Genomic DNA, 13,765 nt, shown 5'->3' with positions numbered 1-13,765 from the left:
AACAGGAGACCCACTCTCCCACTTCTGACATCGGGATGAGCTCTGCTTAGGAACATGGCAGGAATGGATTAAAGAGCTGGGGCAGAACAAGCCAACACCTGGAATGGGTACAGTCTGAACACAGGTCCATTCCCCAAAGGACGCTGCATTCCCAGCCCTTTGAGGGCTCCCATGAATTTGAGTTGTTAAAAACACAAATAAATAAATTTTAAAAAATTCAAGTCCCTTCTTGCAAAGAGAAGGAGCTTGAAGTTACATACTTGGTATTCACTTAGAACTTTACAGAAATTTCTTTCTTCCAACTGAAACCTTTCATGTTCAGATTCTACCCCAGAGCTGATCTTTTTTTAAAAAGGTCTGAGTAAAATCTCTTTAGTTGCTTTTGAGTCAGAAGAGAGTACACGAAAAAAATTCTTTCAGCAACTTGAAAAAAGGCCCTGACTTCTGCTCAGCAATAACTTAAAAAGCAGTTTTCAACTCAGCAAAAGTCATGCTTCAAACATGGTCCGGGGAATACTCAGTGGGTTTGAAAAAGTTTCATTTTTCCCTAAGACTTCCAAAAGACTGAACAAACACCGTGAAACCAGCCTAGATTTCTAAACCATCTCTTTACTAGGTTGGCACCACCACGGCTCTTGGCAACCCTGATATTTACTCAAGAGCTTATAGTGGTTAACAGCAGATGGTGCTTCAACACGGCATCAGAGTCCAGGAGGACTGTGCCCAAATCCTCTCTGGATAACAATGACGACCCCAACATCTTATATATTTCAGTTTATGGAGTATTTTCCTTATACCTTAAAAAAACCTGAGACGTAGGCAGGAAAGATAGTGACCCTAATTTTAAAGATGAAGACACTGAAGCACAGATGTTAAATGTCACCAGGTGACATGATTGCTAAGGTGTTCTGTGCCTAACCTCATGATGGCCTCTTCCCCGTGCTACGCAGCTAGGGAGGCTGGAAAAACGGTCAGATGCAAGCTCGGAGAGACGGTCATAAACCTCTCTCTGAAGGAGGACAAACTTTCAGCCTTTCCTTGGACACAGTAAGGAAAGAAATTATGTTAAGTTATAAAAGGGGTTTTGGTCTTAATTTTATTCATCTAGAATGATCTAATTCATAACTAGCAGCGTGACCATGGTAGACCATGATTGTGGGCAAGTAACATAATGCCTCCAAGCTTGTTTCCTGCCCTGCAAATGTGGACGAAAGCCACACAGAGGGTAAACCCCACGCTGTTGGGAGAATACGTGCAACAACGAAAGGGACCTGCTAAGCCCCCCAATCATTAAATATATGCTGGCTCTTGTTACTGTTAAAACTCTTATGGTTTGGCATGCTAAATCACAATGTAAATGATGCATCTAATCTCATTTACGTGATCCTTCCCTTATCCCACAGGCCATCGAGGACAGGCTCTCCCTTCCCTATGTTCATACCAGAACCTTCCATCACTGCCACCTAGGAAGGTCTCATTTAGTCTTCCTCTCCTTGACTCTTCAAGATGGGAATTAATGTGTCCATTTCAAAGACGGGGAAAATGAGGCTCAGAGTGGCACACATGTTGAAATTGGCAAAACCAGGTTCAAATCCAAACATCTGAATCCAAAGCCTGTGGTTCTTGATGACTTTGCCATGCTGTGCAACCCCCAATCCAAATCCTATTACAACCCACTCTCACTGGGTCTAAAAATCTCCCTGAGGTACTAGCTGCTGCCAGCCAAGGCGCTACCACTCCCAGAAGGATGTGTCTGGAGAGGAGAGGAAGAGCCACAGAAAAGCCTGAGATCCAAAGCCATGCTGGAGAAGATGTTTTAGGGCAGGAACGCTCAGCTCAGCACCCCCCAGATGGCATCAGGTGAAGAGCCCTTCTAGCCGCACTCCCTCCCGCCGCCCCCGGCCCTGGGCCCAGCCTTACCATGCAGCAGGCACACCCACCTTCTCACTGTCATTTTCAGTGAATTTATTCAGAAGCCGGGTTCGCTGCTGCCCTCTCAGGTTCCGGAGAAGGGAAGCCAGGATCGAACAGACATGCTCTGGGTTGGGAAGGAGAAAAGGGAACATGCTGTGATCAGAGTGGTAATTATTACCTCTCTTTAAGCCTGATCTGGTTCTATTGGAGGACGAATAAGTAGGCCTTCCCTGACTGCTGCTATTGATTAATAAGACAGGAACTTAAATTGTGTCACTGGAAACCTGAACTGATCTTCACAAGCTGCACAAGAAACGTATTCAAAAGGGATGATATCCTCAAGGACAACTTGAGCAAGTAAATCAAAACTAAGTTAGAATTCTAGTCCGCCTGGAATTAATTGATTTTGATTGTTCACAACAGAACCTTAAACTAACCCCCCATTTACAGAAATAACCTGTGAACAGAGTATGAATGTCTGCTAGGAGATGAGTGTATAATGAACAACAAGACGTGTTCTATCATATTCTCAAATTACCTCATAATTTCCCCAGGTAAAGATCGTGGGATTAAGTCAGAGACACGATCGGGTGCCAGGGTTAGCACTTCCATTCTGGTGCAGCTAAAACTCCTTCTTCAGGTTTGGAAGCAGCTGGCCAGTAAGTACTTCAAAATGGTAACAATGCTTTTTGAGCTCACATTACCCACAGGCTTCTATTATGAGCTACTATTTTTCTACCTTGGGAAGAAGAGGGTAATTGAAGGGTATGTTATAGGCTTTAGCTGTGAAGAGATTCTTGTCTTTAAAAAGAATTTTTAAAAATCCAGAATAATGACCTTGAAAAGGAGGCAGCATAAGTCTAGTCGTGGAGAAATGACAGAGTGAAGTTTATTTTGAGATAATGCCCAGAGCGTGGGCAACAAATACTCTATTTGAAAAGTGACTGAAGAACATCTTCACATGTCAAACTTCCCTTGAGTTCTCAAAAAGTCACCTATTAATTAAACCCGCCGGTAGGCATTCACCATAGCACAGATACGATGCATTCCCTGCCTCTTCACATCCCCAGTCTCATACTGCCGGAGGTAGTTGGGCATCCTGTCTTCTATCTGCATTCACCGCCCTGGGAGGCCCATGCTAGTCCCACAGCTGTAAAACCACCTACATGCTGATGGCTCCCAAAATTGGGTCTACCGGCCACTCCTGTTCTCTGAAAGCAGACTCATGTGTTCACCTTTCTACCTGCTCTGTTCACGTGGTTGTCAACAGGTCCTTTAAACTGAACACATCCCAAATCCAGCTCCTGATCTGCCTCCTCAAACATGTTCCCCACAGTCCTTTTGCCTAGTTAATGGCAACCAGGTTCTCCAGTTCCTCAGGCCAAAAACAGTGGAGATGTCTCACAGGAAACCTTGTCAGCTTTACCTTCAAATTATACCCAGAATCCCACCTCTTCTTCCTTCCGCTCCCACAGTGGCTACTCAGGTCCATACCACCGTCATCTCTTGCTTGGAATATTCAATTCAATATTCTCTGCTTCCACCCTTGCTCCCTCTGGCCTAATCTCCATAGGGCAGTCAGAACAATCCTTTAGGTTAAAACCCAAAGTCAGATCCCATCATTTCTCTGTTTAAAGCCCTCTGATGGCTCCCCAGCTCACTTGGACTAAATGTTGTTTCTAATGTCAGGCAAGCTCCTGTTCTGGGGCCTCTGCACTTGCTGTTTCCTCCACCTGAAATGCTCTTCACCAGATTATCTGCATGGCTCCATCTTCACGCCCAGTTTTACTCAGTTGTCATCTTCTCAATGAGGCTTTTCCTTGACCACCCCATTTAAAAACACAACACCCTGACACTACCTAGTTCCAAGTCTTAGCTGCTTTATTTTCCTCCTCAGCATGATTATCTTCTAAAACATTGTTTTATTTATTTATTTATTTATTTACTTATTTAATTTATTCTGTTCACTGTCTCCCTTCAATTAGAATATCAGTTCCTCAAAGGCAGGAATCCTTGTCTGCTTTTTTCATTGGTATATCCCTCCCTGGTCTCAAAACAATGCCCCAGGTTCACCCCAATCTCTCTCAACTTTCGTGTGAAGCTGAGGTTGAGGTGGTATAATCTCCATCTTGAACAAAATGAAGGGTTTAGAGAACAGGGAGTGGAGAGTGGATAGCACAGGACCTGTCTTCACAGAAAGGCAAAAACTGTCATGGAACCCAGGGTAAGGACAGTGAACCAAACAGCTCAGCTGGGTGAGAAAGTAGGATAAGACAAGGCCATCTTTGGAGGCACATGTCAGGGAAAGTCCTCTAACCTCTAAGCATGCCAAGGAGAGGAGAGAAAGGCAGAATAGAGGACATAATCAGTTCTCCAATCGTAGGCTCTGATCTCTTCAGCTGGTGAGCAGATGTGGGACAGGCCATAATCAATGCAGTGTTAGTTCTGAAACTTTGAAATTACTCAGCATAACAACTGGCAACACTCTCCATGTGTATATATGACAATCTGACAACCACAGAGGAAGAAAAAGAAATCAGCCAGATTCTCATAGATTATCTGGGCCAAATCTCTCATTGTATAGACGGAGCGAAGAGTGCAGTGACGGCTCGGCATAGCTAACTGGTGAAAGAGGCAGAACTCAAACTTCAGACGACTCACTCACTCATTCACTGACCACTTGCTTATTTTTGTGCCTGGCAAGCATTTGGTGCTCAGGCCCCCAAATAAACAACACATTATCCCTAATCTTGAAGAGCTCCTTATTTAGTGCAGAAACAAAACAATGATAATAGTGCAGTGTGACAAGTCCCATCACTGAGGTAGGCACAGGGGACTTGGGGAGCACAGAGAAGGGATATCTGACCTAAAAGGATTCCCACTGGAGGTAACAAACAACTGAACATCTTCAAAAAGCCCCAATACAACACCTATGGCTGACAACTAGGTAGAGAAGAGGAGAGAGCACTGCAGGCCGATGGAACAATATATGCAAAGGCCAGTTTGGATGGAGTGTCATATCCACATGGAGGAGGGGAGGCCAGTCAGGTTGCAAAGGGTGGATCATGAAAAAAAGTGGCAAGAATCCACCCATGAATTTTAAGCTGGGGAGAGACAAGACGAAATCTGAGTTTAGGCCAACCCTTGGCGCTAGAGTCCTTTTAGAGACGAAGATCAGGAAAATGTTTCTCTTTCCTGATGAATTTTTTATGCTTATCGGGGTTCCCTCTTTGCCTTGGCTATTGGGAAGCTCAAAGATGGCTTTATGCTCAACTATAGGAAGCAATTTCTTTTACTGCCTTATTAGTGATTCCATGATCCACCAATGGATTTTAAAATAAAAGTAATAGGGGCAGCAGGGTGACTCAGTCCATTAAGCATCTCCCTTTGGCTCAGGTCATGATCCCAGGGTCCTGGATCGAGCACCATGTGGGGTTCCCTGTTTGGTGGGGAGTATGCTTCTCCCTCTGCCCCTTCCCCCGGCTTGTGTTTTCTCTCTCTCTCTAATAAATAAAATCTTAAAAAAATAAAATAAAATAGAAGTAATGGATACACATGGTAAAAACCAGACTATACATAAAGGTATAAAACGCATTCGGCAAATATTTATTGAACACCTAATATTTGTCTTTTCCCATACTCTTCTCATTATCCTTTTCTTCTCTCCCAAGGAAAAAAAAATCTACAAGGTATCTTGTGTACATTCTTAGAGGAGAGGGAAAAAAATACATATATATATTTCCATATCAGTACATACTTCATTTTTTTTCTAATGGCTATCTAGAATTCCACTGACCTTATTTATCATAATTTAACTAGTGCCCTGCTCAATAATGAGTATTTTAGGTGGTTTCCAGTTTTTGGTTGGTTGTTTTGTTTTTGCTGTTAGAAACAACGCTGCAATAAACATCCATGTACACATATCATGGCACAGGTACTTTTTTTCTGGCATGAATATACTTTTGCACGTGTATTCTTATGGCAAATTCCTAGCAGTGGAATTGGGTGAGTCAAAAGGTATTCACATAGAATATATTGAAAGACGTGGACAAATTATTTGCCACAAAGGTTGTACCAATTCTATGTCCACTCTCAGTGTCACACACACACACACACACAGAATGGAAGCAAAATTTTATATAGATATATATAATAGATATGAGTGTATACATGTATATGTATATATACTCATATATAAATATATATATATTTACACTCTTATATATAAAGAGTATCTGTTCTCCCATATCCTCAACTCAGATTGGATACCATCCAACTTAAAAATTATGACAACCTAGGGGTTGAAACGTGGGATCTTCTTCTGATTAGCATGTTTTTATTCTTGTTATGAACAAGGTTAAGCAGCTTTTCTGATGTTTACTGACCACTTGTATTACTTTCTGGGTGAACTGCCTTGGCCTTATTGCCAATTTGATTTCTATGAGTTCTCTGTAAATTAAGAATATTATCCTTTTGTCATATATGCTGCAAATATTTTCCCCAGTTTGACATTTGTGTTTTGACAAATTGTTATTCAAAGCTAAGATTTAGTATCACCATATTGTTTTGCTATAAGCAGCTTCAAATACCTAGTTGAAAGTAAGTAGGGTACAATAATAACTGTCACCAATTGTGTATCTATGACTTGAGGTCTGTACACAATTTTATCATCGAATCCTCACTATTTAACTATGAGAAAGGTACCATTCTCATTCCTCTCTTATAAATGGAGAATCCAAGGCTCAGAGAGGTTAATCAACTTACTTAAGGTCATGTCCTTCAGTCAGTGGGGGGAGCTTAGGTTTGAACCCAAGATGCCTGACTCTAAACAGTAAGCTTTCTTACTATGTTGTTATATGCTTTCCAGATATAAAAGGTAACCATCAAAGCTTTTAACTAAGAAAGATAAAAGAGACCAGAAACTAAACCATGCAAAGCCTGACAATGTGCTTCATGTGGGGCTCACTGTGTCCAAAAGACTGGCATTATGTAAATGTGGATTTAAAAAAAATTGAACAATTTTAATGAGAGAAAATGAAGCAAAAGGCCATATGGAGTAAGACGTGAATAACAACCCCTCTTCTCTTTTCTACTGAATTACTCTTTCCAGAGGTGATTTCTACCAGAGTCCAAATAAAGAAGAGACTTTGGGTTTTAGGCAGTTCTGCAAATACTGAACCAGAACTTCTCAAATTTCCCTTTTAATCTTGCTGATTAAGATGGAGGGGAAAGAGTTGCAAGAGAATGTTCTTTATATACCTGAACAAGATGGGAGGGTGGGGTGCTGGTAGAACAGTGAGGATATCAGGAGCTGTAATTTTCAAAGAGGAAAATGTAATATACAGAATAATCATCTTTTTTGGCACTAGATCATATCAGCATGCATTTTTACAGCTCATCCCAGCCTGGAGCAGGAGATACCTTAATCTATTGCAGAGGTATATACTAAGAACAAACGGCATTTACCTATTTGGGATTTTAAGCAAAGAACAGGTTGTTAATTTCAGGAGACCTGAAGCTGCTTAGGTAGCTTAGGTACCTTCCGTCTCTCTTTCTCTGGGTGCTGTGGTTAGCTGTAGGTCACTGGTGCCTGACAGATAGGAAAATGCTTCAGCTACCCCAAGTTTTATACACACACACACACACACACACACACACACACACAGTTTCATTAGCCACTAATAAATGTAGCCTCCCTAGGAACAGATTTCAGCCCAAGGTGGTGTCAATTTTTCATGCACCAGGAAGACGGGGAGAGCTGCTGGCACAGAGAGCAGGGAAGATAACAGGTTTATCTGCTGGCCAGCTGCTCTGTCACTTTGACAGGATAAAATGGAGTCGAAGGATGGCTATGGAGCTGTCAACGCAGATGGGGTGGATGTGGTGACTCCCACTTCAGAAACCAGGGAGAGCAGAAAAAACACACACACACACACACACACACACACACACACACACACACACACACACACACACACATTAAAGGAATTCACAAGGCTCCCGAGAGGGGAAGGCCAAGCAAATCTACAACTTCAAGTCACTCAGTAGGGAGGTCAGGGTCTTGGTGAAGTATTACAGAGCCAGTACTGAAACTGGGCCAGTGTGAGCCCCTGCCTGCTGGGCGCCTGCTCAACAGACAACTGCCAGCCTTAGACACTAATTAGTGAAACTGCCTAGACAGGTGGTTCGGGCCCCTTGTCCCCTCTTCCCCAGCTCACAGCTCTTTAAGGGCCTCTCAAGGGTGATTGGCAATGGGTTAGACCCCTGGGTATCTGCAAGGGGACTGAAAGCTCGATTCTCTGGGGTCATAGAGTTTTGTAATTTTCAGAGCTGGAAGGACAATTAGAAATCTTTGGTTCAACTCCTCTGGAATTTTGAGTATAGAAATAATAGCCCTGATAAGGGATGTGATTTGCTTCAGGTCAAAAATACCTTTGTGGGCCACTGGAATCTAGACCTGCAATTTATCTTTTTTAAAAATCATGAAAGAAACTTTTGAGAATCTGATGAACCCTTATGCATGCTATCCCTTGCAAAATGTATTATATACAAATGTAACATTTCCATGGAATTTCAGAGTGTTCCCATCTCTTGGGGATGGCTCCTTTGGTTAAGAACCCATGATCTAGGATACCCAGATCTGAGGTCTTTCCAGAGTGGTACAAACCAGACTGTGGCAGTCACTCCAACTAGCCTCGTACAGTGTGCGCTGTTTTTGTAAAGAATGAGATGGACTAACGTTTCCCATCCCCATTCTTAAAAAAGGGTGGTCCAAATCCCAGGAGGTTAACAACACCTCTCTGTGTGAGGAGAGCTATTTATCCATAGGTAGGCCTGTTAACAACCAGGCCTACTAGTGGCCCACTGCTGAGAAAGGCACATGGGTACAGTAAGAAGTCTAACTCCCAGGACCTGCTCTAGAAAGGCCAACAATTAATTAACCTTATATGGAGCTTTAGGATCAGACAGACTTGGATTTGAATCTTGCCTCTGGTGCTCACTAAAACATGGGCATATTGTTTAATCACTAAGTCTCAGTTTTCCTGTTTGTAAAATGGGGCTGTCCCTTCCAGCTATTAAATCCACTGCATCAAATGAGACAGGTGCACAACAGGTACCCAACAGACATTCATCTGAGATTTGCTGTACTGAAGAGGAACATCGCAAGAGTCTCCGCCCATGCACCTGTCGTAGATCACCACCTAGCTCCTTCCATAGTGCCTCCTGGTCGCGTGCCTGCCACTGAACGTACTTCAGTCGGCCTGCGCCACCCTCACTAGCTTGTGCAGAGAAAGACAGGAACTTAGGTGGCCTGACTTTCTCAGCTAGTAGGGTTATCTTCTGTAACTCGAGATTTGTTCTAACCCTAAGATGGAGCAAGGCCAACTTCACTCAGACTCTTAAATCCCACAATAAATTAAAATAAAGTGCTTATATATGACTGCCTATAAAGCCAAATAATACAAGTTCTGGGAGACCTGCACACAGCCCTGCAGCGGGCGGTGGCTATTTACTAGTAAGCTGAAGGACACAGCACATCGAAGCAGAGATGGTCCTACCTTTTAATAAAAATAAATGTACTCGGCCATGGTAATCATTTGCCTTTTGATCTTGCTGTAGAACTGAAAACACAGCACATGATCTGTAGAGGAAATGAAAAATACCTTCTCTTTTATGAGTTTTGTGGCCACAGGACAATTAATTACAGGGCATGAAGTGGCGCATACACCAGCTCAAACTTCTAGGTACCTACTATGTGCCAGGCAATGTAGCAAGTGCTGGGACTACAGAGATGAAAGAAGACAGTCCACCCTAAAGGAGCTCATCATCCTAGGAGCAAGGCTAAGAAATAAACAGCTACGATCGAGTACACAATTATGTGGCACACGTGGAATATGCAAAGCACACGTGTGAAGGGTCCCTAACTCAGGTGGGGATAGGGTAGGAAAGAGGAAGGAATGGGCAGGGCTGGCTATTTTTCTCAGACTCCTGGGAGTGACGCAGAGCTGGGTGCGTTACACTGGCAAGTGAACGGTTGTGAGCTCATAGCTCCAAGTTCTCTGTGGGAAAGTTGGTAGAGAGACAGAGGCCAGGATTTTGGGTTCTATGGACACATTTAGTTCCTACAGGTCTCCCAAGGTAGGGATTGGGGTGGGAGGTGCGGAACAGGGGGAAGAAGGTGACAGGGAGCACAGTGACAATCCCTAAATGACTTCCTTCTCCTTCTGTGCCAAGAGAAAGGCCTCCGAGATGTCAGAGGTGCCCTGCTTGCATCTCTTGAAGTTTTGGTTCCAGGAGGCCACCAAAAGGGAAGAAGAGGTCCTAACAAGCTGAGGTGGGCCACAGGAGGCAGCCTCTAGGTGTCTTAGACACAGGAACGGACACAGATTCATTCATTTATTCATAAAATAGAACGCTACAATGTATAAGATACAGTGTTTGGTGACCAAGACATCCAGACACTGACTCTGCCCTCCAGGTGCTTGTAGTCTATCATGTCTAAAATTACTTGACAGGAGGTGGTAGTGATGAGAAAGAGGCAGAAACTGAGGAGGCAAACACTCTGCGAGCCAGGGTGTCTGGGGAGCCTGGTGGGCAAGATGCCATGTGAGCTGAGCCTGGGAGAAGAGAAGAAAGCAAGAAAAGAGCCTTGAAGGGAGGAAGGGCAATGGGAACAAGGGCATCCAAGCCGATGGACAAGCATGCATCAAAGGCATTAAGCTGGAATGCAGGGGGTCTGGACGAAGAACTGGGAAAGGATCTGTGTGGCAGAGGGAAGGGAGGATGAAAAGCAATGAGGTTGGAAATGTGGGGGAGGAGTGCCAATCACGGATAAATACAAATGCTGGACTATGGAAAGTGGACCCTGACCAGTGACCTGATAGCCTGGCATCTAAATATTGGCCCAGCCTGGCTGGCTGGACAATGAATTCAGGGCCCCTCTGAGGCACATCCAGCTTCAGAGCCTGCACCTGCCTTCCAGCAGCCCAAACGGTTAAGAAAGATAGGGGTCAGCCACAGCTCTATTCTTAGGATGGAAATGGTCCCTGTACTTCAACCATAAGGCCCATGTCCTGGCAAGATCTTGTGGGGCCACTTTAAAATTCGAGGCCATGCGGCAGGGCTGCCTTTGTTTCCATGGAATGTCTAAGGCCATTAGCTCTTCTGTCTTAAGGCGATCATACAGAAGTGCTCTTCTCTTGTTTCTAAAATTAAAACCATCTCTGTTTTAGTGCCCATCCTTGCTGCCCACCTGCCCCTGATCTCCCCCAGACGGACAGACATCCTGCTTCCTGGTAAGACTCTAGATGCAAATAGGATGTTTAAAATACCCTAATTTAACCAATCCTGACTTCAGCAGCGGTGTGCTAGAATACAGATTAATCTGCTTCATGCCCAGCACTAGCAGCTGGAGTAGCAGGACGCCCTGTCAAATCAAGCCACAGCATTACACTCCCCTGCCTTTATTATTATTTTTTTCCTCTTTCACATTCCATTATAATGGACATCTGCTTAGTAGTGGATGTGGTAACCCAAGAAGAGACACGCGTGTGTGCTGAGCCACTCTAGTTGAATATTGATGCAGGTCAAATCAAACACTCTTCTCGAGACAGATGGATCTGTGTTAGCATCTATATATAGCCCTTTAGACACATATACAAAATGCATGTATTCCTATTCTTCATAAATATTTACTGAATCCTGAAAATGTGGCAGGCACTGGGCTAGAGACCGGGGACTTAAAGAGGCAATATTTATTGTAAACCTACTATGTGCCTATGTGTACTCTGTATATGTTACTTCATTTAATTCTCACAACAATCCTAGGAAACATGTTTATTATTCTCCCCATTTTATGGATAAGAAACTAGAGACTCAGCCAGGAAAAAACGTTTGCCTCCCAGGGTTTCAAAGCTAGGAAGTGACCTAATTAGTTCCACTACAATAAAACTTGATTATCTTCCTCATGAGTTAAAAATACCCAATAAGCATATTTAAAAACCATTCAACCTCACTAGTGTTGCAGATAAAGTCATGAGGTAGTTTCATCTGATGAAAATTTCAAAATAGTTGATGCCTGGAAGGCTGTAGGGAGGAGAGCTCTCCTACACTGCTGGCCACATGAGTACTAAGGATGCCGTACTGAAACCACCACTCTGCTGTATGATTCTCCTCAACAGATGGCAAGCTCCTCCAAAATGGGGCCCACATCTTATTTACCTCTATACCTTCAGCATCTAGTCTTGTGCCAGGAAAATTCAACTGAAACTGAATGTGATATCCTAAGAGAACACCATGGTTTTAAGAGTTAGCTGTCAGAGATACATATGCATAAAAAGGAATAACTGAATCCCTGAGAGGGTCTGGATCAATCAGGGAATTTTCAGTCTCCTCTGAAGAGCGAGGAGGAATTTATCAGAGAGACAAAAGAGGAACACCATTCTAGACAAAACACAAGAGGCTGAAAGGCATGGAGGTATGAAGGAGCACAACAGAGGACAGGCTGCAGGGGGTGGGTGATAGAGTGTAAGATGAAGCAAGAGAAGCAAGCAAGAACCTTGCACACTCAACTAGAGGCAGGACTTTATCCCATAAGACCTATAGAACACATGATGGAGAATAAGTAGTATGATCAGATTTGTGTTCCAGAAAGATCATTCTGGAAGATTTACTAAAATGTACACTGGAGGAGAAGCAGGACCAGATCCAGATCATTACAGAAACATACGAAACAAATACCCACAATATATTGCATTTGGGTATATTTAAGAGTTACTTCTCCCTAAGCAAAAATCGAAATAGTTAACGATCTTTCAGAAAGAAGTCCAGTTTCCTTGCCCCCTTCTGGAGGGAAAAGGTAAAGTATGACATAAGGAACACCAGAAAAGAGTTAAGAGACAGGGATTTCTAGTCCAAACTTTGAAAAAAGTCTTCTATTTGGCTCTGAATAGGTCTCTTGTCCATCTACTCTCTGGGCCTTAGTATCCTTGTCTGTAAAGGAGAGAAGTGGCCTGGATAATACATAAGTAAAGTCTTCCCTTAATTGAATCACAAGATTCTACTTACCAAATGAGATGCGAACAACTACCAAGTGACCCAGCAATTCCACTCCTAGATATTACTCAAGAGACAATGAAAACATATGACCACAAAAAGACTTGTACACGAAATGTTCCACAAAAACAATGTTCAGGGCAGCTCCACTCATAATGGTCAAAAACCTGAAATAGTTTGTCAACAGGAAAAATGCGCCCACACAATAGAACACTACTCAGGAACAAAAAAGAACGAAGTATTGATGCACTCGACAACATGGGTGAATCTCAAAAACAGTATGCTCAGTGAAAGCTTTATCCCCAAAGAGTATTCGTGGCCTGAGTCTGTGGACAATGAAGCTCTAGATGAGGCTCACCTAAGACATGGTGAAAACCTCAGAACAGTGGATGCCATTGTGGGAGGAGGGACTTGACTAGGGAAGGGCACGAGGGAACTTTCTGGGTAGTGGTAATGTTCTGGACCTCGACAGACTACGTATTTGTCCAAATCTGCCAAACAGTGTACTCGAGATGTGTGCATTTCACTCTATGTGCTTTTTTTTTTTAAATTAAACTCTAGGCTAGTAGCCTACTCCCAGGCTAATACTACTGCTGAAGGGTTTAAGGGGAAGCGTACTGATGTCTGTAACTTACTTCCTGCATCAAAAAATAAAATGGACAGATGAGAGAGATGGATAGAAGTGACAAAACAAATACAGTAAAATGTTAACTATGGAATCTAGGTGGTGGGTATGTGAGCATTTACTGTACAATTCTTTCAACTTTTCTGTATGTTTGAAAATTTTTCTAAGAAA

At 43.1% G+C, this 13,765-nt stretch overlaps 1 protein-coding gene across 1 annotated transcript in view; it reads right to left on the bottom strand.

Moving 5' to 3' along the window:
* CTNNBL1 (catenin beta like 1) overlaps nucleotides 1-13,765 on the bottom strand; it is a 155,815-nt gene that overhangs the window by 27,314 nt on the left and 114,736 nt on the right. The window contains exon 12 of the mRNA XM_036101565.2: nucleotides 1,941-2,038. Coding sequence (XP_035957458.1) covers nucleotides 1,941-2,038 — 98 coding nt within the window. The remainder of the gene's footprint in view (nucleotides 1-1,940; nucleotides 2,039-13,765) is intronic.

Source organism: Halichoerus grypus, chromosome 10, assembly GCF_964656455.1.
Source record: "Halichoerus grypus chromosome 10, mHalGry1.hap1.1, whole genome shotgun sequence".
In the NCBI taxonomy this organism is placed as follows: domain Eukaryota; kingdom Metazoa; phylum Chordata; class Mammalia; order Carnivora; family Phocidae; genus Halichoerus; species Halichoerus grypus.
The sequence above is the reverse complement of the archived record's forward strand: the minus strand, read 5'-3'. Positions and strand labels throughout refer to the sequence as shown.